At 37.5% G+C, this 26,564-nt stretch overlaps 1 protein-coding gene across 1 annotated transcript in view; it reads left to right on the forward strand.

The window, feature by feature from the left end:
• Window positions 1–26,564, forward strand: part of LOC124721710 (cytochrome P450 4C1-like) — a 255,403-nt gene that overhangs the window by 185,252 nt on the left and 43,587 nt on the right. The window contains exons 8-9 of the mRNA XM_047246795.1: window positions 1,010–1,136; window positions 3,961–4,039. Of these exons, the coding sequence (XP_047102751.1) occupies window positions 1,010–1,136; window positions 3,961–4,039 (206 nt within the window). The remainder of the gene's footprint in view (window positions 1–1,009; window positions 1,137–3,960; window positions 4,040–26,564) is intronic.

A 26,564-nucleotide genomic window follows, 5' to 3' on the forward strand; every position in this document is an offset into this window, starting at 1 on the left:
CAGTCCCATGTGAGCAATGGTGTTCAATATAATTTTCATTGTTGCCTTTAGGAGAAATAATAAAAGGGAAGCCATTATAGCCATATTATAGTTAATTCTGAAGGGATTTGTTATTATTACAATATTGCTTTGTGTTAGATCATTGTCTTGTTAAGTATAGGTTAGTTAATTATTATGTTTATATATTTTTGTGGAATGCAATTGTTGTTTCCATTTGTGAAGAGAAGTATGCATACAGAAGGTTCAAATGTGTTTGCCTTTGGAAAATCTTGCATATAATCCTAAGAAAGGCAAAACTGTTGTACCTGTGTTGTGTCTGCACCATGATGACAGTGTTGATGAAGAGACAAGCAAAGTAGAAATAATAGTTATGTACAACAAGGCAAATGTTGTAGACATGTGTGGCAAATTATGTGCTGTCTACAGTTATGCAAGACACACTTGCAGATGGCCTGTGGTCATATTTTATTCCCTATTGAATGCTGGAAGTATCAGTTCCTTAATAACTCATGCTGCCAACAACCCATGCAGCTGCACTTGACAAAAAGATTTTCTGCACCTGTTATCTCATCAATTTGTTCCAGAACATGTGTGAGTCCAAACTTCCATTAAAATTTCAACATCATAAATTATGTATTCATAATTCAGTAGTCAATGTTTACTTGTAAATCTAGTGATAGTCTACTGTGATGACTTGTGGTACGAAACATGGCACAAATATGGCAGTGTTAACAGTACTACTAGATTTACTGTCATATACTTTGTAACTATGAGAAATGATCTGAAGATGGATGACACTGCCCAGTCCTGGACAGTATGAAATGTAAAAAGTAGCAATTGACAGACAGAAAATAAATCTGTTTTCTAATAACAAGATGATTTTTATTAACAATGAGCAATATATTCTAGTTAGGACAGTTAAGTCACTTTCACACATTTATATTCTTTTTAATAAGCTTCATTTTCTTAGTTTTTAAAATTATCTTATTTTAATTTATTTTTGTTCTAGTGCTTCAGATATTACTCTTCAGCGGACATTTAGACCTTGGCTTTTTCCTGATTTTCTGTTTAACTTGAGCAGCCTTGGGAAAGAATGGAGAAAACATTTACATGTTATGAAGACTACTACACAAACAGTAAGTTTTTAAGAAATCAAAAGGTCATTCACATGAATTCATTCTATCTGGAAGAGGATACTGACTTGGTAAAGCAATAAACTTACTCCCTCCACTGATCATAAGTGCATTGTACGGTAATAGCTATAGCAGTAACTGCTGCTACCTGGTATTATCTCAAGATATTTTGTAATAATGATATATTTTTCATGAAAATATGATAACATGAAGAGATTGAACTCATGGCTTTTGTGAGATGTATTTCTGTACTGAAGATTTTATTTATTAACATTGTTGTTGTGGTCTTATTCATATTTTGAAGATAAAGAACTGATTTCATGTTTTGATAAAATCAGTATCAATGGCACTGGTATTTTAATAATGTGCTTTATTATGGAGGTATTGTGTTCATGTTGTGACTGTATTAAAGATGGTTCTGGAGCAGTTTATTCACCTAAAAGTTGTGCATATTTTTAATGTGTATGTATATTGCAAACTTAACACTGAATATCATTTATTTATGTACCAGTATGTATTACACTACACTTGATATGCTGAAATACTTAGTTATGATCTACTCCATTTCTTACAGTTTTATCTAAGGTTATTGGCTTTAAAGAGGCACAATTTGATCACAGTGTTTATTCTCACAGGACTTACTCTAAGCATGAGTTGTACTATTTTATCTTATTTAGGTACTAGCAGTGAAACTAGGCATCCTTTCTTTCACTGGTGCTATGTCCCGCACTGACGCAGGGTCGGCATTGTTAAAAAAAAATGGTTCAAATGGCTCTGAGCACTATGGGACTTAATATCTATGGTCATCAGTCCCCTAGAACTTAGAACTATTTAAACCTAACTAACCTAAGGACATCACACAACACCCAGTCATCACAAGGCAGAGAAAATCCCTGACCCCGCCAGGAATCGAACCCGGGAACCCGGGCGTGGGAAGCGAGAACGCTACCGCACAACCACGAGCTGCGGACGGGCATTGTTAAGAATGGATTAGGCAAGGTTAGGATGAAGGGGTGGCCTGATGCCCTTCCTGCCTCCACCCCGTACCCCCTGAGATGGAATTAATGTACCCCAGTTGTCTGTGTCAAGTGTAATTCATGGAAAAGTGCGAACTTGTTCAGATGTCGGCGAGTCATGTAACTGAGGCAGAATGTGGGGACCAGTCCGGTATCCACCTAGCGGGATGTGGAAAACCGCCTAAAAACCACATCCAGGCTGGCCGGCACACCGGCCCTCATTGTTAATCCGCCAGGCAGATTCGATCCAGGGCCGGTTTGCCTACCCGAGTCCAGGAAGCAGCACTTTAGCACTCTCAGCTATCCTGGCAGGTAGCAGTGAAACTTGGCATCCCCCAGATACTTATTTATCGCTATGAGTTTTCTTTCATACCACGCAGTGTCTGGCATCATGCTTAATGTTTTTGACATCATATCTTCTGAACTATGTGTTGTACAATTATTAATTTTGTAGATACATTCTGTGGCATATGTGGATACTGTCTGCAAAATGTGTTGCAAATGGAGGTAATAGCAAAGAAGTAATAAATTCAAATGTCATGCGTGATGCAGAAGTTTTTCACACACATCATTGTTTAAGACATCACATCTCCTGAACTATATGCCATAGAATAATATAATTTTGCACTTACATGTGTATACTGTCTGTAAAATGTCTCATGAACACAGGTAGTAGAAAAGAAGTAATAAATTACCATACCATTCCCCATGCGGAAGTTTGACTGCATGAACAGTGGAGAAATTGTGGGCAATAAACATTTTTTCTTTCATCAGTATGTAAGGGGGGCGGCAGCAAGAAAAAAATTATAAAGACTTCAAATTCTGTGTAAGATTTGTTGCAAGTCGCTAGGTGTTCTCATTCTCAAATACTGGATGAATAAACTAAGATTGAAGTTAGGTAATCAGGCCTTAGCATATGGAAATTCAATCAGCCCACCAGAGACGCTGTCACTAAATGTGATCTTTGTTTAGTTTCCTAAAACCAAACAAGAGAGTGATACAAAAATTGGATATGGGATGGCAGTAAAGATCGAACCTGAACCAAAGGCTGAGCAGCCTCATGTGGTATCATCCATGCTATGAGATCAACTGACACTAATTGTGTCTGGTGGGCCACTTTAATTTGCACATGCAAAGGCCTGATAGACTATTTTCACTGCTAATTAACTCAGAAATGGTGCAGTCTATGGAATTTTTTCTTATCAATTATTTTTCGCTACACCCTACCCTGCAACATCTTTACAAGCTTTTCAGACTATTTCTGACCACCCTGTACATGTCTATAGCATGAAGTTATTATTTCAGTCTCACTTTTTGTCTCTGGTATAATAGTTTCATGTTCAGTTGTCTGATTGACTTCACTGTGAGAAGTACTGCATTGTAAATAACTTTTTACCAGAGTGTATATTGAACAGCATTTGAAATAACATTAATGTTGACCAGTGTTACAGAAATTAGTTTCAGAATCTTGATGAAGACTAGGTCCACAGTCATTGTGAAATCTTTGAATGAAGTCATTCTGCTTTAAGCTGTTGAAATATTACTTATTGCATTGAATAATATTGTAACAGGCTAAAGTGGAATGACTTCACTAAAAAATTCACTAATTTCAGAGCTAACAGGTATAATTCATTTGCTTTGGTTTCATGTACAGAGACTGATAATGTATCTTTACTTTCGTAATAAATGTAGGTCTATTACTGCAGAAAATCTTAGTTATTAGTTATTATTGTTATCTGAAGTAATTATACTTTTGCACAACTTAATATTAGGGCCTTTTTTCAGTTAATGGGATATGTTTAATTTTGCAGATAATACAAAATAAAAAATTACAGATGTCTACTGAACAGGGGAAGAGTGGAAACCCAAATAATAATGATAATGATGTTGGTGAGTATCTTTAATTCTTCTCAAGTTTTCAAGTTTGTTTTAAAATCATGAACTTGCCACGAAGTCTCTAAAGTGTCTAAGGTACGTACCATAAGATTACTTGTGTTATATCTTGAATAGGTTATGATTTTATGAGTATAGTGAGACTAACCATAATGCTTGACAAAATTTGATGTGTTTATATGAAACAATAAATCAGCCATAATGTGTCGAATTTACCTAATGAACTGTATGTTTCTTATTCTGAATAGGACAGGTGGCTAAGGCTACAGAACATATTGATATACTGAATAATGCTCTGAATTAGTGGCACAGTATCATTTAATCTTTCAAGCCTTAAAGAGTTAAAATTCACTACCCTTCTATCAAGCAATTTCAAATAGCAAGTTTGAATCACTGATTACTGTCTCTGTACACCCACATCGTCGTTGCAAACATTTCCCCCCATCTCAAGTGAAGACATTATGTTTGGTAATAATTAGCACATATTTACTGTACTAGTTTAAGAAAATATTTTTATTGGAACACTATTAGTTTCCTATAATGTATTTTAGTTTCTAAATACAAAACAAATTTATAACAAATACTCAAATAAAGTAACTCCAGTCAAACAGACCTGGGAGGCTCAACAGTAGTGATTGATGGCCATGTCATCTTCAGCCCTAGGTGTCACTTGACGTGCATATGCAGGGGACATGCGGTCAGCACACTGCTCTCCTGGCTGTTGTCAGTTTTCATGACTGCAGCTGCTACTTTTCAATCATGTAGCTCCTCAATTGGCCTCACAGGGGCTGTGTGCACCCCACTTGCCAACAGAGCTTGGCAGACCCAGATAGTCACCCATCCAAACTGAACAGTGCTTAACTTCGGTTATCTGATGGGAACTGATGTTACCACTGTGGCAAAGCTGTTGACATATAACAAATACTCAAATCTGTAACATAGGTGAGAAATTTAGAGCAAGCATTCATATCACAGTTAACTGTTATATTCAGTTTTCCTGGGAAATTATAGAATTAGGCTAACACCTAATGTCCATATTTCTGGAGTAAAATATTTAAATAGTCATACTTCAGCTAGATTATTTTAGATGCATAATTTCAGATGAGCTTCTAAAACTGTGGCAGTAGTTAGCACATTCTGGAGTTATGGTCCAACTGTTACTTGTTACACATGTGCTGTGCAGCATATAAAGTATTGGGCTTTTTCTGTGTTTTCTTACTATCACACTTCTTACAGTCCATGTACGTTTTTCCATTTGAGAGGTGTAACTGCAAAGAGTAGATCAGATAATCAGTAGAATAGTTGTCATTTTTTCTGAACAGCCAGTTGCACAGCTCATTAAGGCATCAGTCTCCATTGGTGACACATCAGGAGGGTACTGAGTTGCATAATTAGGTATCTCTGGGTGCTTTCATAGATTACTTTTTAAGTTACTCATGCTCGGGTGGATGGGATGTATGTGTGTTGACTTGCAGATGCAAAAGGAGCTGGCCACAGTTTGTGGACAGTTGAAGGCACTTTCGGCTGTGGTCAGCTATCTTCAGGCTGCTGCCTTAGAGTGTAGTGGTGGTGGAGAATCTGCGGCACTGCATGGAACATTTCGGGTGTCACTTGTTTCACTAACAAGTCCCCTTCCATTGTATCCAATGCAGCAGATCTGCCCTCACCACAGGGTAAATGGTGGGTGGTGATACATTACCATCGCTCTAGGCAGAGGGCCAGTGTGGAGGCTGGCTGGCTGGCCTTGCCCATTCTCCCTGTGAGTGGACAGGTGGCCACTCCTTCAACAGGGTCTGAGCAGGCATAAGGAGGGGGGGGGGGGGGAGGAGTTTGCTAGTTATCAGGACCTCCAATGTTAGGCCCATTATGGAGTCTCTTAGGGAAATGGTACTCAGGGCCAGAAACAAAGCCAGTGTGCACTTGGTATGTCTGTCAGGGAAAGCCTCACTTGAGATCTGGAGGTGGCCTTGCATGTAGCTATTGATCATGAAGGGTGCAGTCAGCTGCAAGTTGTTGCTCCTGTCAGCACCAATGATGCCCAGTGCTTGGGTTATGATACCATACTCAGGCCATATGTGTGGCAGAAGGACACTTCTGCCTGTACACCTGTAAGAACATATGGTGACATGAACTGCTGCAAGTCTGTTGAAGTATGATGAAAATTTCCTGAAGATGGCTATTTATAGCCAGAATCTTAGTTTGCAAGAATAATGAAAGCTAATGGAATAGTCACTGAACTCTGTGAGCCTCTCCTTCCTTATAGTCTTTGGTTGCTGTGCACATCAGTTCCTGATGGAGTCAAAGCTGGTTAAATTGCTCATGCTCAAATTAATCTTGGGACTGAGAGCTGGCTGAAGTGCGAAGTAGAAAACTCTGAAATACTTAGCGAGTCATCGGATGTATTTCAGAAAAGCAGATTAGACACCACAGGAGGAGGTGGGTGTTCATTGCAATTGACAATAATATTGTCTTTACTGAGGTCAAATTTGAGTGTGACAACGAAGTTATCTGAGTGCATATAACAGGTCTAGGTGAAATAAAGTTAACTGGATGCTTGTACCAGCCATCTAATTCCACTCTGTCAGCTTTAGAGTAATTCAAAGAAAGTCCAGTCAGTAGCACAAAAATACCTAAATCATGCAATATTAGTGAGAGGTGATTTTTAACTTACCATGTATAGACTGGAACAACTATGGATTCCCTGCAGATTGTACAGACAGACAGTCTTACAAAGTACTTTAGGATGGAATTTTCTAAAAACTTAAAAACTGTCTTCAGCAGCTAGTTTAACAGTCCACATGGAATGGAAATATTTTAGACCTTGTAGCTACAGACAGACCTAACCTTATCAGTGGTGTCAGTCTGGGCACAGGGATTAGTGAACATGATGTCATCACAGAAAAATGGTTACCCAAGTAAGTAAATAAATCAGTGAGGCTAGGACAGTATTAATGCTGGAAAGAGAAAATAATCAGTTGTTAGTATCCCACTTAGACAATAATTAGACATCATTAAGTTACAGTATTATGGTTGCAGAGATTATTAAGGGCAAATTTTAAATTGATTATAAATTGTGCTCTGGAAAAGTATGTGCTGAGTTAGTGGATTAAGGATGGAAAAGACTAACAACTGTGGTTTAACAACAAAATTCAGAAAATGCTGAGGAAGCAAAGAATGTTGCACTCTCAATTCAAAAGAGAACATGCAGATGATGCCAGGAAAAAGTTAGTAAAGTTTCATGCTTCTGTAAAAAGATCAGTGTACAAAGCATACAACTACTACCACCATCAGACTTTAGCAAAAGATCTTGCCAAGAACCCTAGAAAGTTATGGTTCTATGTTAAATTGCTTAGTAGGTCAAAGGCTTCACTGACCAGTCTGGTGTGGCAGAAGAAGATAGAAAGAGGAAAGCTGAAGTTTCAAATTTCGTGTTTAAGAAACAGCTCACACAAGAGAATCATACAAACATACCATCATTTAAATATCATACAGACTCCCATAAAGAGGACACAGTAATAGACATCCCTGGCTTAGAAAAAACCTGAAAGAGTTGAAACTAATAAGTTGCTAGATCCAGATGGTGTCGCAATTCTGTTTTACAAAGAGTGCTCTGCAGCACTCACCCTTTACTTAGCTTTCATTTATCACAAATCTGCTGCCCAGTACTAAGATCCAAGGAACAGGAAAAAGCATGTGTAAGTTCTATATATGAGAAGGGTAAAAGAGTGGACACACTAAATTACAGATAAATATTCTTAACATGGGTTTGCTATAGAGTTCTTGGATGTATTCTCAGGTTGAATATAATAAATTTTCGTGGGACAGGAGAGCTTCAATCCACAAATAACCATGGTTTTGGAAAGCACCACTGATACAAAACTCAGTTTGCCCTTTCCTCATATGATATCCTATGAACCTTAGATGCAGGGCAATAGGAAGAAGTCAAATTTCTAGATTTCTGTAAAGCATTTGACGCTGTGTCCATTGCAGATATTAACAAAGGTATGAGCCTAAGGAACAGTTGCTCTTTCTCTCTCTCTCTCTCTCTCTCTCTCTCTCTCTCTCTCTCTCTCTCTCTCTCTCTCTCTCTCAGGATGAGCAGCAATCTGCAGCTGTTTGCTGATGATGCTGTGGTGTACTGGAAGATGTTGTCATTCAGTGACTGTAGCAGTACACAAGATGACTTAGACAAATTTTCTAGTTGGTGTAATGAATGGTGGCTAGGTCTAAATGTAGAAAAACATACGTTAATGCAAGTCAGTAGGAGAAACAAACCCATAATTTTCAAATACAGAATTAGTTGTGCACTGCTTGATGCAGTCACATTGATTAAATATGTTGCAAAGTGATAGGGAATGGAACAAAAATGTAAGGATTGAAACAGTGAAAGTGAATTGATGGCTTCAGTTTATTGGGAGAATTTTAGGAAACTGTGGTTCATCTGTAAATGGGACCCCAGGCAAAGCACTAGTGCAACACATTGAGTACTGGTTGAATGTTTGGGATCTCCACCAGGTCAGATTGTAGGAAGAAACTGAAGCAATTCAGAGGTGGGCTGTTAGATTTGTTACAAGTAGGTTCCCTAGAGGGAAGGTTATGCTCTTTTTGAGGAACACTGTTGAGAAACTTAATAGAAACAATATCTGAAGCTGAATGTCGAACAATCTGCTGCCATCAATATACATTTTACATAAGGACCATGAGCATAACATAAGAGAAATTAACACTTGTAGAGAGGCATATGGACAGTTTCTTTTCCTGCAATCCACTTGTGAGTGGAACAGGGAAGGAAATGTTTAGTAGTGGTTCAAGGTACACTTCCCCACACACAATACGGTGACTTGTGGAATATGTATGCAGATATAGATGATAGTTCAAATCCTCATTCACTTATCCTGATTTACGTTTTCTTCGATTTCCCTAAATTGATTCAGCAACTGTCAGGACAGTACCTTTGAAAATGACATGGCCAGTTTCCTTCCCCATCCTTTCATAATCCAAGCATGTGCTTGATCTCTAATGACCCCTCAGAACATTAAACTCTTGTATTCCTTCCTCCCTTCCTCTCTTCTATCTGAAACTATGCTCATGCTACCTTCATTATCTGACAAAATGATTGTTTACATACACTCATTTACACATTATGCCCAACTCCTTACTGAAGGATGATATATACTAGTGAATAAGAAATATTGTTGTTTTCTTTGTATAAGTCTGTAATGATTAGGTGTTCTACAAAGGAAAACATGTTTCTTATGATGAACCCCAATGCAATTTATTGAGCATTTTTGTGCGACTTTCATATTGACTAAATGGACCTGTGACAATGTGTGCAGATTTTGTTTTAATCCTCTCTGTCTCTTCTGTTGATTCAAATTGGTGAGAGTCCAAGGCCATCAGACAGTAGTGAAGAAGTGCAATTTCAGCCTGAAATCCTTAGCCTACTGCTTGCTGGTTGGGACTAATGAACAGAAAAAGTTGGGTTAAATAGAATTAATGCTCACAGAAATAATTCTTTTGGAGTAGTAGTTTGGTCTCCAAACAAGTCATCATATACAAACACAAAATATCTTGCATAGTCCTGCAAAATACTGATGTGAGTGAGATTTATCTATAGTTCTGTGATCTGTCCTGCAACTGTCCATATATTTTGGACTAACACACTCCTTATTTATGTTGCTCGGCAGGTTGAGTTGTTCTCATCATTCCACAGCCTTGTAAATTTTCACAGTAGGGAATCATTGAATTCATAATGAAATAAGTAAATAATAGTGACCTGCAGTAAACTATTGATAGAAGATGAACCAGTACTTTTACATATGCAATACAGAATCCAATGACATCCTGTAGGATTAAGTGACATGAGAAGTTTTTCAGTATCACACTCCCTTATTTCTATATCTTATGTATATAGATCTTTAGTGAAGCATTTTTGAAAAGAAGAAAGTAGTATTTCTGCCAAAACTTCATCATCTTCCAGCTGGGTAGCATCATAATCAACTATCATCTATTGAGGTAGTTTTGCTTCATGAACTGATTTACTATAAGACCAGAAGTTTTGAGCAGTTTTTGAGAGTTCAACATATAATACTGTGCTTTTGTATTAAGTGAATCCTTCTCACTTAAGTGTCCTTACCCTTGTTAATTTGGCTTTTGTTTATCAGTAAAAACTTAATTTCATTGAATCTGCCATGCAGCTGTCTCTGCTTTCATATTTACTTCCTGATACTGCTATTGAACAAAGGAGAGTCCTACCCATGCCTCATCATCTTCCAAAGACCTACCTAGTCTAATACATCTTAATGTGTTCCACACTTCCTCTATGTATGCCCCTCATGAACTGTATGTTGACATATTAGGTAGTTTCTAATCATTTTATTGTTGTAATTGTTAATTGTAAATTCCTTTCTACCTTTCTTACCTTTTTTGCAACACCAGAGATTAACCCAGTAATAATAGCATTTTACCTCTACAAGCACTAAATCATAAAATTTAGGCCTGATTCTTGCCAGCAAATCAAACAATTCTCTCTTGTGGGTGGATTGTCTAATCAGTTGCTCAAGATGAGCATAGTAAAATATATTTAGTACACTTGGGCAAGATGATTTCTCACTTCCTCTTATTATAAGCACATACCTCTCCCCCTATTACTATGGAATGGTCTCAGTGAATTTATACGAGATAATTTCCCAGATTTCCTTTAAGTATTCGAACCGTTTGACATATGATTGTACCTTTGATACTCAACTTCAACTAGATTATTTCCAATTTTGACGTTTTCTATATCTCATGACATATTACAAAGCTTTTTATGACAATAAATTCACCACTGTCATTGGTGCCCAGCTTATCCCACTGGTTTGTGTTTGATTTAGAATTTAATATTTCACTGCTATATCTTTCTGGCTTCAGTCAAGTTTCTGTTCCAAATATTACCTTCATGTTTTTATATTCAGTGAGTAGGGTCATTCTGAAACAGTATTCCAGTATAACTGAAAATTTATGCCCATATTATACAAAGTTGTACTCTGTATATTATCATAATGACCATCAGTTATGAAAGCACAGACCAGCATGAGAATGAGTTTGATATTGCAGTTCAGTGCAGTTTGGGGATGTTCATATTTAATGCTTGGTACATTCACCCTAAAATTATACAAACTTGCATTTATGTTAGCGTCACCACTAATATTAAATGATTTCTATAACAATATCTAATACCAGATAAATCACGGGTTTAGGGGCACAGCCAGTAAATCCTATACAGTTCATGACCTAATTGTAGGCTATCTTCAACCAAAGTATTCAAGTAATTAACTGTTGAAGCATTCACAGCAAAGTGTCAGAGTTTGAAGTGCTCCTGAAAAGCAGGGAAGCTCATATAATAATAGGCACAAAAAGCTCATTGAAACCTGAAATTCATAGCGGTGAGATTTTCAGGGAAAATTTAAGTGTATCATTAAAGGGCAGGTTAATGGGAAATGAAAGTGGTGCATTTGTTGCAGTAAACAATAAACTCAAAGCCACCAAGATAGAAACTGAAACAGTATGCAAGACTGTTTGGGCAAGACTCAGTGTCAAGTGTGTGCATAAAATTATAACTGAATCCTTCTGTCATGCAGGAGCCTCACCTCCTGATGTAATCACAAACTTCAAATAAAACATCAGTTCACTTGTACATTATTTCCCCAATCATATTGTAACCAGTAGTGGAGACTTTAATCATCTGATACTCACTTGGGAAAATTACAATTTTGTTAGTGGTGGGTGTTAACAGACATCCTGAAAACATTACTAAATGCCTTCTCTGAAAGCTACCCAGAAAAAATGGTTCAGAATCCCACTCATGATGAAAATATGTTAGATTCGATGGCAACAAGTACACATGCGCTCATTCAGGATGTCCATATCAAAACTGGTATCAGTGGCTATTGGGCAGTTGTGGCAACAATGATTACCAAAGTACAAAGAACAACCAAAACAAGTAGAAAGATATATATGTCCGGTAAACTAGATAAAAAAAAATCAGTAGAGCCATATATGAATGAGGAGCTTGAAACTTTCAGCACAGGGCAGAAGCATGTAGAGAAACTGTGGATCAGTTTGAAAGAATAGTTGTCCATGCACTGGATGGATATGTATCATGTAGAACAGTTAATAATGGGAGGTACCCTCCATGGTATACAGTAATTCTAAAGAAACTTCTTAAAGGACAAACTACTGATAATAGGTGTTGTATCATACTTTTGATACAACCACAGAAGGAGATTTTACTCATCGCCACTCTTAACTATTTTTAGTGCACTGTGGGGAAACACTATGAGAGGAGAACAAGGAGAACACTGAAAAACTGATAATAATTAATGACAAGAACACATACATCTATGACAAATGCTCAACTTTGTACAAATTGGCTCAGGCAACAGATACTGAAAGTCAAGTACTATTCCAGAAACTAAGGCTGGGTGGTATACAGTTCTTTTCCCACTAAAATGTTCACTGAAGATGGGCTTGTGTGGACTCACTGGAGGCAGATGATGTGGCATGAAGTAAACAAGCAGAAGGCGGTCTTCTTGGCAGCTCAGCTGACTTGTAACTGACTGTTGTGCTGTGGTGCTGGTGGATATCAGATCTCTGGTGATGCCACTGCTGCTGCTTCCTGGTGTGGCAGTTACTGGGCTATATGCTGTCTCTGGAGTGGGTTGTCAATCTATTGGTGCCTGTGGTGCTGCGTGGTGGTGTATACTGTGCTTATGACACTACAATAGTGTAAAACATAGCACAGTGTTATAGACACAGTAGTAGTAGTAGTAGTAGTAGTAGTAGTAGTAATAGTAGTAATAGATTTATTCATCCGTAGATCTCTTTTTACAAGGATATAGGGCATGTCAAAACATTTACAAGTTTAGACCAATTTAAAATAAGGTAATTCATACACACATACATTTTATAGACTTCTAGTTAGAGACAATTATTAGATTTATTCCTGGTATACAATACTTTTTTTTTACAAATAACTTATTAAATAATTTAATGCCACACTGCTCACTCATATCTCACTATCAGTCACTGCACATACTATACACACATTGTTTAATAACACGTCACACACACACACACACACACACACACACACACACTGGTGATCTCTGGGCCATTTTCTGTATCACAACCTCCTATTTACTATTCTGAAAAACTGAGTCAGCATCCCTTTATAATGAGTGAGATGTCAAGCTTTTCTAGAAAAGGAAAAAAGAAGAAAAATAACATAGTGTGCAGGTGTTATGTGGAATGTTGGATGTTTTATAATCATTATTTATTTGCATAACATGTTTTTTACCAATCCCCTACTCTTTTTTAGCTAAGTAATCCTTCAAGGTATAAAATGTATTGTGTAACAGGTACTGTTTAGATGCCTTTTTAAATAAGTGTATTTTTTCACTTTCTTTAACCTCCTTTGGTGATTTATTGTACAGTTTTATTCTACCAATGTCATTTAGGATGTGTACAACTAATTGGTAAATGTATTCACACGGAGCAGTTAAAATCCCCAGTATTTTGAACAGATCTTTACAGTGAGCTCAACTGCTATTTTGTTGGGTTATTATTCTCATGGTTCATTTCTGCAGTTTGAAAATTGTGTTCATATTTTGTGCATTTGTTCCCCAAAACAGAATGCCATAGCTAAGAATTGAGTGTATATATGAATAGTATGTAACTAAGACACCGTGTTTTACACACTGATGATAGGATTCTAAAGGCATAACATGATGATGACATTCTGTTCGCAAGTGCCTTTGTGTGTTCACACTATTTCAACTGAGAATCAATATTCATTCCTAGAAATTTTGCATTTGCTACACAGTCTATAGAGGCGCCATCTACATTTAATTTAACATTATCATGTTCCCTCTTCAAACTGAAATTCGTGGCATTAGCCTTCTTTATGTTCTATGTCATTTGATTGTTGATTGACCAATCACAAACTTCCTTGAGAATTTCATTTGCTTTCTCAGCAAGGAGTTCTCTAGTGACTATAATATTGCTGTTATAAGTGAAGAGAATTTTTTCACCATGAGTAACACTACTGGGAAAGTCATTGGTGTATGTCAGGAATAGTATTGGTCCTAATATACTACCATGTGAAACCCATATATTAATGCATTTTTGTTCTGATAAGTGTTTTACTAAATGTTGAGAACTATTTGAAATATGTGTTCTCTCCTCTTTTTACCCTATCTGCTAGGTATGATTGAAACCAGTCATTAGCTACCCCTCTTATTCCTAATGCTTCTAAATTATTTAATAGAATGTTGTGGTTGACTGTATTAAAGTCCTTAGAAAGATCCAAAAATATGCCTGTGGCACAATTATCTTTGTCAAGAGCATCAAGTACAATTTTTGTGAATTCTACTGTGGCTGACTCCATATTTTTGCTACTTTGGAAAACAAACTGTGATTCACTTAAAAGATTGTATTTATTCAGGTAACTCATTAATCTTTCTTTCATAACTGCTTCTATTATTTTTGAGAATGGTGACAGCAGGGAAATGGGCTGGTAATTTTCTACGTCTTCTGCACTACCTTTCTTATGCAAAGGTACAACTCTTGCCTATTTTAACTGCCCTGGAAACCTCCCTGATGTGAAGGATTAATTTATTATATTTGTTAAGGGGCCTTGTATAATCTTTATGCATTGTTTCAGTACACACATTGGTACTTCACCTAAGCATACTGACTTTTTAGTTTTTGAACAGTTTTATTGACTTCATTCTCAGTGGTTGGAGGTAACATCATTGTATTTAGTGCAACATTATTTACAAGTGCTATATTTGTTTTGGGGATTTTTCCTGTAACTTCTCTGAAATACTTGAAAAGTGCTCATTTACATAGTTTGATAAGTGTTATTTATCATTTATTACCTTATCCCCCTCCATTGGCAGTATGTTATTTTGTGTTTGTTTGCCAGTTTCCTTTTTTACAACATCCCAGACTGCTTTACTTTTGAAACTTCCTGGCAGATTAAAACTGTGTGCCCAACCGAGACTCGAACTTGGGACCTTTGCCTTTCGTGGGCAAGTGCTCTACCAACTGAGCTACCAAAGCACGACTCACGCCCGGTACTCACAGCTTTACTTCTGCCAGTACCTCGTCTCCTACCTTCCGGGCGTGAGTCGTGCTTCGGTAGCTCAGTTGGTAGAGCACTTGCCTGCGAAAGGCAAAGGTCCCGAGTTCGAGTCTCGGTCGGGCACACAGTTTTAATCTGCCAGGAAGTTTCATATCAGCGCACACTCCGCTGCAGAGTGAAAATCTCATTCTGCTTTACTTTTATTTTTTGCATTATATGTTATTCTGTCATTAAATGACTTTTTTGCAGAAATCAGCAGTTTCCTTTAGATCTTCTTGTATCTATGATAGAAATTTAAGAATCTGGATCATTGCAGCTCTTTTTCATGGAACTGAGGTATTTAAGTGTTTGGGAGGACTTCTTAACACCTGCAGTTATTCATCTGTTTTTGTGAGATGTTGATACAGGCATGCATACTTTTGGAAATGCCTTTTCAAAGTTCAGTTTTAATAACATGGAGAATTCAGAGAATTTAATATTCACATTGGTTTCCTTATACACTTCATCCCGGCTTTGTCTTGCTAGTTCTTTTGAAAAATCTTTAATTTTGACTCCTGATAGATGTCATTTGTAGGCTTGTAGTTTAGGGAATGATTCAATGTCCATTTTCACTGTTGTTATTTGACAGAGACGGTCTGATAGTTCAGGATCTTTTACAGCTACATCACATTTTTCCATATCCGTATTTGTGGCCACATGGTCAATTACTCATGCAGTCACTGTAGTAACCCTTGCTGCACTATTGACCAATGGGGACATGCCAAAACTTTGAAGGATGTTTGTGAGGGTGCTGCTGGATTCATTTATGATATTAGTGTCGATTTTAAGGTCCCCGCACAGAATTATGTTGACCTTTGTACTTGAGACTTTATGTAGAACTTCTGTTAATTTACTGAAAAAAGTGTACATTCTACCACTGGAAAATCTATAAACAGACAAATGATTAGTTTCTTGGTGATATCAAGCCCTGTTAATTCAATAGCTGATTTTTCAAAGTGTTTGTCTTCACTTATTGTACTGGGGTCATGTCTTCATTTGAACTGTGTTCCTTTTCCAATACAAATGGATGATCCTCCACCCCTTGAAGTACTTTGCAGTAAGAGTTTGCCCTTTCATACAATGATAATACTACTTGAATTTCTGTGTCTCTACACCAGTGCTCAGTAACACAAACTACTGTGCAGTTCAAAGATTTGAGCTCAATTTCTAATAGTTGTATTCTATTTTTTATTGATTGCATGTTTTGATGGAGGATTGTTAAGTCTGTGAAATGCCCCATGTTACTCTTTCCATTGGTTTGCTTTTCTTTGCAACATCTGGTCTGTGTGATATTTGAAGTGTTAAAATCTGTCTTGTGAGTGATTGTTTCAGTATTTTTTAAACTGCTGGAGATACTCTTTAGGCAGGGGAACCTATTGTCTAGATTTATCCTAAAAAAGACTTACTTTTCCTACACATAACAACAGGTATTTGATCATGTGTGGCCCAAGATCTACCCCCTATACTTTCATGAATCAGCTGTACCAATCTTCCCTTCCCAGTCCTGTTTAGGTGTGGGCCATGCCTAGTGAAACCCCATCTGTTGATAGTCCATATGGGCACCAGAGAAACATGAGCAAAATTGGCTGCCCTGAGAGCCATCGCCAACCCCACATTGAATCGCCTCGCAGCTCCATGGAGGCGGTGGTGCCAGGAGTCAGGGAAGTGGACAATATTAATAGTATCCTCAGACTTTTTGTAGATGATGCAGTTATCTGTAATGAAGTACTGTCTGAAAGAAGCTACATAAATATTCAGTCAGTTTTTAATAAGAATTAAAAGTGGTTCACATATTGGCAACTTGTTTTAAATGTTCAAAAATGTGAAACTGTGTACTTCAGAAAGTGAAAAAATGTAAAGCCTGGATTCCATTGGGAACCATGTGCCCAATGACTGCAGTATTAGTAGTGCAAACAATAAAAATGGCAGCCTCAGTTGTAACATGTTTTAAATCTTTTATTACAGCAAATCAATTTCAGTGCAAATTTTGGAGACTCATGTAACAAATTCTCAACTCAAAAATTTTCTAGTTAGTTGTTGTGTTGTTCTGTGCTGATGCCATATTGAAATTGCAATATGTGCTTACATGAGTCTTCAAGACTTTAATATTTGCACTGAAGATGGTCACATAATGACTGAGTAAATTAGATTGGATGCACTTTTCATTTCAATTGGTCCATACTGAGGAGAACTTCCAGGGTGTGGAACATGTCAGAAGAATGAGAATACATACTAAATATTTACAATGAAAAACAAATATGAGTATGCTAATGTACCTTCCACTGATCCATAGTGGAATGATTGTCATGGATGTGGAATGAGTCAAAATTTTTTAACCATATTTTCATTTATGAGGTAATAAACACTGAATAGAAGAATCATTTCACTCAATTTACAACACTTATTTACAGTGATTGCATTACTGCAATGAATTTGTGTAGGAGTCAGATCATAATAAAATTCCCTTTTTTACATTATTGGTAAACACACACACACACACACACACACACACACACACACACACACACACCAGTTGTTTCTACAAAGAAATTCATCATTGGAGTAGATGGAGCTAGCCACCAAAAAATTCTTAGGGCTCCTCTTACACTGAACTTTATTTGCAGTTAAAATTTTTTTAGCTGCTGGTAAACTATTTAAAATGTGTGTTCTTGAATAGACACCTTTTTGGGCCAAAGCAAGTGACTTCAAATTTTTGTGAAGATTATTCTTATTTCTAGTACTGATTCCATGAACTGAGCTGTTGGTTTGAAAACAACATATATTCTTATTGATGAATTTCTTTGATGAGTAAATGTATTGGGAAGCCTTGGTTAATATTTGTAGTTCCCTAAACAGGCTTCAACAGGATGTTCTTGAGTTCACACCACAAATAATTCTTATTACACTTTTTTTTACCCAGAAAACTTTAACTTCGCTTGTTGAGTTACCTCAAAAAAAAATTCCATATGACATTATGGAATGGAAGTAAGCATAGTATGTCAACTTTTTCATTTTTTTATCCCCTGTAGGTGACTAAATTCACATTGCAAAGAGAGATTTGTTTTAGTGCTTCAGCAGTTCTGTGGTGTCCTCATCCCAGTTAAATTTATCAAGCTGTAATCCCAAGAATTTAACACTGTCCATCTTTTCTATCTGTTTGTCATCATATTTTGGCCATATACGAGTGGGAAACCTCTTACAAGTTCTGAATTGCATGTAGTGTATTTTTTCGAAGTTTAGTGAAAAAGAATTGGATAGCACCCATTTGTTAATGTCCATGAAAATTTCATTAACCAATCTTTTTAAGATTACAGTTGATTTGCTATTTATTGCAATGTTTGTATCATCTGCAAACAAAACAAACTCGGCATCTGGTAATATTACTGATGAAATGTCATTGACATACACAAGAAAAAGCAAGGGCTCTAAGACAGTATCTTGTGGGACACCAAATATAATTAGTTCCCAGTAACATGATGCCTGATAGCTTAATTCATGGCTCTTTCCTTATGACATCCTTTTGTTTCCTGTCAGAGATTTAGGAATGGAATCATTTTGCAGCATTTCCTGTCACACAGTAATATTCTAATTACTTAAAAGGATACTGTTATTTACACAGATGACAAAATATACCAGTAGCCCATAATTTATTGTTTGTGAGTTAAGTACATTTTCACAGATATGTCGAGAGCCCACTCAGTATCAGCACCCTTTTGAAATCCAAACTGAGACTTGGGCAATATATTATTTGTTGTCAGGTGGTTAAGAAGCTGATTGTATATTATCTTTTCTAAAATTTTTGAGAATGCTGGCACAAGTGATATTGGTTGGAAATTTAAAGCCTATTCTTTAAAATGTGTGTGAAATCTTTTGGGACTTAACTGCTAAGGTCATCAGTCCCTAAGCTTACACACTACTTAACCTAAATTATACTAAGGACAAACACACACACCCATGCCCTAGGGAGGATTCGAACCTCCACCAGGACCAGCCGCACAGTCCATGACTGCAGCACCTTAGACCACATGGCTAATCCCACTCAGCGCCTATTCTTTACCTCCTTTCTTGAATAAAGGTTTAACTTCAGCATATTAAACCATTCAGGAAATATTCCACTCAAATGACTGGTTACACAGATAGCTTAATATGTTACTGAACTCTGAAGCATGCTCTTCAGTTAACTTTGTTGGTATTTTATCATAAACACTAAATTTTTTTGATTTAAAAGATTTAATGATAGACATTACTTGTGCTTTGGTAGTGATGGTCATGTTCATGTTAGTGAAGTTATGTCTGAGGTAATTAATGTTAGCATTTACTCAACCAGACAACCTCATCTGAGGCTGCCATTTTTCTTGTTTACAAGAATAAATGCTTAGGCTCAGTCATGATTAATGCAGTTAATAGCCTTTGGCTTATTGGTAGAATACTAGGAAAATAAAATCAGTCCATGAAGGAGATTATTTACGAAACACTCGTGCGATCCAGTGCAGTTAATAGACTTTGGTTTATTGGTAGAATACAGGGAAAATGAAATCAGTCCATGAAGGAGATGAATCACTCATGCAATCCATTCTAGAATGTTACTCAAATGTGTGAGGCCCATACAAAATGTGACAAATGGGGGAGATCCAACACATACAGAGTAAGACAGCATGAATGTTCACAGGCTTGTTTGCGTCTTGGGAAAGTGTCACAGAGGTGCTGAAAAAACTGAACTGGCAGATTCTTAAAGTTAGACATAAATTATCCTGAGGAAGCCTATGTACAGAGTTGCAATAACCAGCTTTAAATTATGACTCTAGGAATGTACTACAACTCCCAACGTACTGCTCACATAGTGATCATGAGGGCAGGATTAAATTAATTACAGCACACACAGAGGCACGTAAACAATTATTCTTCCTGTGCTCCATATGTGAATGGAATGGGGAGAGACCTTAATAACTGATACAATGGAATGTACTCTCTGCCATGCCCTTCACAGTGGTTTCCAGAGTATAGATGTAAATGTAGATATGACACTTATCAAAAGAATATTTGCTCAACACATGAAAAGACGAATATGGATTAGTTTCTTGTGGCAGAATTATGCTGGGATAGACCATTAGTTATTATCAGAGACAATGCAAAATAAATATATTTTGTAAATATTATTACTAACCAGTTGCTACCTTTTACATCTTCACATATTATATGGCAATATCAAAATTCCAGCGGTTTTAGGAGTGTGATAATGAATAACAGTTGATACACCAGCCCCCCCCCCCCCCCCCCCCCCCAAATTTGCAAGATGTTAAATTTTTTGATCATATTTGAAAAGTTTACCAAGAGATTAGAGTAGGACTTTTAGAACCCACATGCAAGTAATCATAGTTATTTTATCTTGCAAAAATTATGAACATGATGTAGGGCATATTTTCATAATACTCTAGCAGATTAAAGTATGTCACTGTCATCATGGGGTACTGTTGATGACCTCATAGTTCAGTTCTGCAAAACAAATCCAAAATTCAGTCCAGACATAAGGAAAAGGTAATGAGTAAAACTTCTCTCTCTCTCTCTCTCTTTGACTCACACTGATAAAGCACACCTCACACCTCTAAAGGAAAAGTCGTTAGTGTGTAGTAACACAAAAAAATTTGACCTAGTGTTTGATTTGCAAGAGGAAGAGCAGTGGCAGCGTACAGTCCCTAGCCATTCTAGGTTTACTCCTAAACCTATTGACAATGTCTGATAGTGTTTGTCTGTGAAACTGTTAATGGTGGTCTACTCTTTGGGCAGGAAATTTAAAGTGTGTTTACATGGGACATATTTTATGGCAATGTGTGGCTATAATATTATTGCTGTCAATATTGCTGCATTGTGGCTGCTATAGATGGGAGTACTGCAGTATGTGCAGCAATATTACCGATGGATCATGCTTCTGCAAGTATTTGTTGAGATACAACTGAGATGTCACCTGTGTTGTCCATTAAAGGTGGAGAATATTTCGTATGGCTGGGCAATATACAGGGTGATCCATTGACCATGAACAGGCCAAATATCTCACGAAATAAGCATCAAATGAAAAAACTACATAGAACGAAACTTGTCTAGCTTGCAGGGGGAAACCAGATGGGGCTATGGTTGGCCTGCTAGATGGCTTTCTGCCATAGGTCAAATGGATATCAACTATGATTTTTTTAAATAGGAACCCCCATTTTTTATTACATATTCGTGTAGTACATAAAGAAATATGAATGTTGTTGTTGGACAACTTTTTTTGGTTTGTGATAGATGGTACTGTAATAGTCACAAACATATGGCTCACAATTTCACACAAACAGTTGGTGACAGGTAGGTTTTTTAAATTAAAATACAGAACATAGGTACATTTCAACATTTTATTTCAGTTATTCCAATGTGATACATGTATCTTTGTGAACTTATCATTTCTGAGAACGCATGCTGTTACAGTGTGATTACCTGTAAATACCACATTAATGCAATAAATGCTCAAAATGATGTCCATTAACCTCAATGCATTTGGCAATACATTCCTCTCAACAGCGAGTAGTTCGCTTTCCGTAATGTTCGCACATGCATTGACAATGCGCTGATGCGTGTTGTCAAGCATTGTTGGTGGATCACGATAGCAAATATCCTTCAACTTTCCTCACAGAAAGAAATCCGGGGACGTCAGATCCGGTGAACATGCGGGCCATGATATGGTGCTTTGAAGACCAATCCACCTGTCATGAAATATGCTATTCAATACCACTTCAACCGCATGTGTGCTATGTGCCAGACATCCATCATGTTGGAAGTACATTGCCATTCTGTCATGCAGTGAAACATCTTGTAGTAACATCGGTAGAACATTAAGTAAGAAATCAGCATACATTGCACCATTTAGATTGCCATCGATAAAATGGGGGCCAATTATCCTTCCTCCCATAATGTTGCACCATACATTAACCCACCAAGGTCGCTGATGTTCCACTTGTTGCAGCCACCATGGATTTTCCGTTGCCCAATAGTGCATATTATGCCAGTTTACGTTACCGCTGTTGGTGAATGATGGTTCGTCACTAAATAGAATGCGTGCAAAAAATCTCTTGTTCCCAGTGGCAGAACTGTACATGACGTTCAAAGTCATCACCATGCAATTCCTGGTGCATAGAAATATGGTACGGGTGCAATCAATGTTGATGTAGCATTCTCAACACCGACGTTTTTGAGATTCCCAATTCTCGCACAGTTTGTCTGCTACAGATGTGTGGAAAACACCTACTTGAGCATCATCATTTGTTGCCAGTCGTGGTTGTGTTTCACATGTGGCTGAACACTTCCTGTTTCCTTAAATAACGTAACTATCCAGTGAATGATCCGGACACTTGGATGATGTCCAGGATACCGAGCAGCCTACATAGCACATGCCCATTGGGCATTTTGATCATGATAGTCATACATCAACACAATATCGACCTTTTCCGCAATTGGTAAATGGTCCATTTTAAAACAGGTAATGTATCATGAAGCAAATACCGTCCGCACTGGCAGAATGTTAGGTGATACCATATACTTATACATTTGTGACTATTACAGTGCTATCCATCACAAAGCAAAAAAAGTGGTCCAACTAAAACATTCATATTTCTTTATGTACTAAATGAATATGTAATAAAAAATGGGGGTTCCTATTTAAAAAATCGCAGTTGATATCCGTTTGACCTATGGCAGTGCCATCTAGTGGGCCATCCATAGTGCCATCTGGTTTCCCCCTTCAAGCTAGACGAGTTTCGTTCTTTGTAGTTTTTTCGTTTGATGCTTGTTTCATGAGATATTTGGCCCGGTCACTATCAATGGACCACCCTGTATATCTCTGACCTTGTCTTTAAATGCTTCCATCTCACTCTCAGCCTTGCTGCCATTTTCTGCTGATCAGTGCTAAGTTATTTAATCTGAGTGATGAAACTGTTATTTAATTTTGTTTCAAAATATAGGGCATGTAGATTCAGGCACTCAATTTGTTTCTTGCCTACAAGAATGTTTCAGAGAGGAATTAAGTTTGATATGTACATCCATACATCTGCAGTCAGAATATAAGATTTAACAAGTAGTAAAACTATTGAACTTATACCCCTACTGCCAGAAGTATCCATCTCCGAATCTCGCTACTGTATAACATGACAGTTACTGGCCACTGTTGAAAATCTTGCAAAACTGTATGATACAGAAAAAGCTGGAACACTAACAACTCCTTTTGTGGAGGAGCTGACAGCAATAGTGACAGTAAAAATGAAAGGAGTAGCAGCAGTGTCAGTTAGAACATCACCATCAGTGTTAGCAGTAGCACCAGCACTAACAACACTAACAGAAGCAGTGAAAATAGTAACAATGATAGTAGAAGCAGCAGCAACAACAGCAGAAGTAGCAACAATAACAACAGATATAACAGTAGGAGCAGCAGTAAATCCAAGCTTCATCATCAGTATCAACAACTGCAGTACCAACAAGCCTAGCAGCATTTGCACCCAATCTGGCAACAACACCAACAGCATCTAGAGAACTATCAAAAGTAGCAGAAGCAGTACCAGCAGCAGCAGTTGTAACAATACCATCACAAACTTTAACAGAAGTTTCACCAGCAACTGTAGCAGCTACACCAACAATAATAACTGTATAATCAGAAGGAAGGAAGAGAGCTACAGTAGAGAAAGCAGTGTGAAGTGTTATGGAAAGACAGAAAACAGTGCCTCTTTTCAGTTTAAAAATCATTTTAATCAAAGACACCATTGTAACTAATATTGGACTAGTGAAGAAGTTTGATATTTCTTGTTTGGGTAAACAATGGGCCACTGATACTGAATTTACTGTTGTAAAATAGTTGGTAACTATAATATGGCAAATAATACAAGGGATCAAGGAAGTCTAGGCAGTATTTTTCTGAATCTTAAAAATACAGAAGATTCATACAGGGTGTTTCAAAAATGACCAGTATATTTGAAACTGCAATAAAAACTAAACGAGCAGCGATAGAAATACACCGTTTGTTGCAATATGCTTGGGACAACAGTACATTTTCAGGCAGACAAACATTCGAAATTGGACAAATATATTACACTAGAACTGACATGTGATTACGTTTCACACAATTTGGGTGCATAGGCCCTGGGAAATCAGTACCCAGAACAACCACCTCTGGTCATAATAACAGCCTTGATACACCTGGGCATTGAGTCAAACAGAGCTTGGATGGCGTGTACAGGTACAGCTGCCCATGCAGCTTCAACACGATACCACAGTTCATCAAGAGTAGTGACTGGCGTATTGTGAAGAGCCAGTTGTTCGGCCACCATTGACCAGACATTTTCAGTTGGTGAGAGATCTGGAGAATGTGCTGGCCAGGGCAGCAGTCGAACATTTTCTGTATCCAGAAAGGCCCGTACAGGACCTGCAATATGCAGTTGTGCATTATCCTGCTGAAATGTAGGGTTAGGCAGGGATCGAATGAAGTGTAGAGCCATGGGTCATAACACATCTCAAATGTAACATCCACTCTTCAAAGTGCTGTCAATGCGAACAAGAGGTGACCAAGACGTGTAACCAATGGCACCCCATACCATCATGCCGGGTGATACGCCAGTATGGCAATGACGAATACATGCTTCCAATGTGCGTTCACCGCGATGTCGCCAAACACAGATGCGACCGTCATGATGCTGTAGACAGAACCTGGATTCATCCAAAAAAATGATGTTTTGCCAGTCGTGCACCCAGGTTCGCCGTTGAGTACACCATTGCCGGCGCTCCTGTCTGTGATGCAGCGTCAAGGGTAACCACAGCCGTAGTCTCCGAGCTGATAGTCCATGTTGCTGCAAACGTCATTGAACTGTTCGTGCAGATGGTTATTGTCTTGCAAACGTCCCCATCTGTTGACTCAAGGTTCAAGATGTGGCTCCATGATCCGTTACACCCATGCAGATAAGATGCCTGTCATCTTGATTGCTAGTCATATGAGGCTGTTGGGATCCAGCATGGTGTTCTGTATTACCCTCCTGAACCCACTGATTCCATATTGTGCTAACAGTCACTGGATCTCGACCAACGCGAGCAGCAATGTCGCGATACGGTAGACCGCAATGCGATAGGCTACAATCCGACCTTAATCAAAATCGGAAACGTGATGGTACACATTTCTTCTCCTTACATGAGGCATCACAAAAACGTTTCACCAGGCAACGCTGGTCAATTGCTGTTTGTGTATGAGAAATTGGTTGGAAACTTTCCTCATGTCAGCACGTTGTAGGTGTCGCCATGGCGCCAACCCTGTGTGAATGCTCTGAAAAGCTAATCATTTGCATATCACAGCATCTTCTTCCTGTCGGTTAAATTTCGCGTCTGTATCATGTCATCTTTGTGGTGTAGCAATTTTAATGGCCAGTAGTGTAAATAATTAGTTTTCTACCATGCAAACACAATGTTTAATACAGTCTTTCTCTATGTGCATTACTACATAGCTCTCATGACTCACATGACCTCCAAAAGATCTAGGTGTGCTAATTTTGAGTTAAAGGGTGGGTGCAATGTTCTGGTTGATTAACCTTGATCTGCATGATAAAACACAAAAATTATAGGGAAATAATTGGATTTCCATATTCTTCTAGAACTCTTCTCAACCCTACAGGAGTTTTTGGTATCAGGAAAGTTGATTATTTGCTTGATTTGTACTAATTTTACTATGACTAAATGCCTAAGTTAATTTGTTGTTGTATATATTGCTATAAACTTTGTTTTGAACTGACTGAACAAATTATTTTTCTGTTATGCATAGTGGCATAAATTATTTGATAATATTCTTTACTACTTACATTTTACTGTTTGTTTAGTGATTTCACAATTTACGTTTTGAGAATTTCCAAATTGATTTTATTTTTCTTTTAGAATTATAAATTATGGATGTAACCCATAAACTTAGTGATTCCTTAATAACCTTCAACACAATTTGAATAAAGTGTGGGAGTAATTTCATATCTTTACATGTCATGACCATCTACTTAAAAAGTTTAGTTCCCATATACATTTATATGAATCATTGACTCCTATAAAATTGTGTTATGTATCTCACATCCCAACTGTGAGTTGCACAGTTTGCCCCTAAAATGTTAATGTAGCTGACTAAAAGTATTGGGTATGAGCATACATAATGATACATGCATGTAAATGTCCTGTGACTTGAAGAAGCACTTGCAAGATTTCTAGATACTAGAGCTCCAGTTAGTTCATTATGTGTTATTACAAAACAAAGGAGTTGTAAATTACCTTATTTTCCTAGGATATTTTTCCCCAGAATAGCAAAGGATAGAAGAC

This window comes from Schistocerca piceifrons, chromosome X, assembly GCF_021461385.2.
Source record: "Schistocerca piceifrons isolate TAMUIC-IGC-003096 chromosome X, iqSchPice1.1, whole genome shotgun sequence".
In the NCBI taxonomy this organism is placed as follows: Eukaryota; Metazoa; Arthropoda; class Insecta; order Orthoptera; family Acrididae; genus Schistocerca; species Schistocerca piceifrons.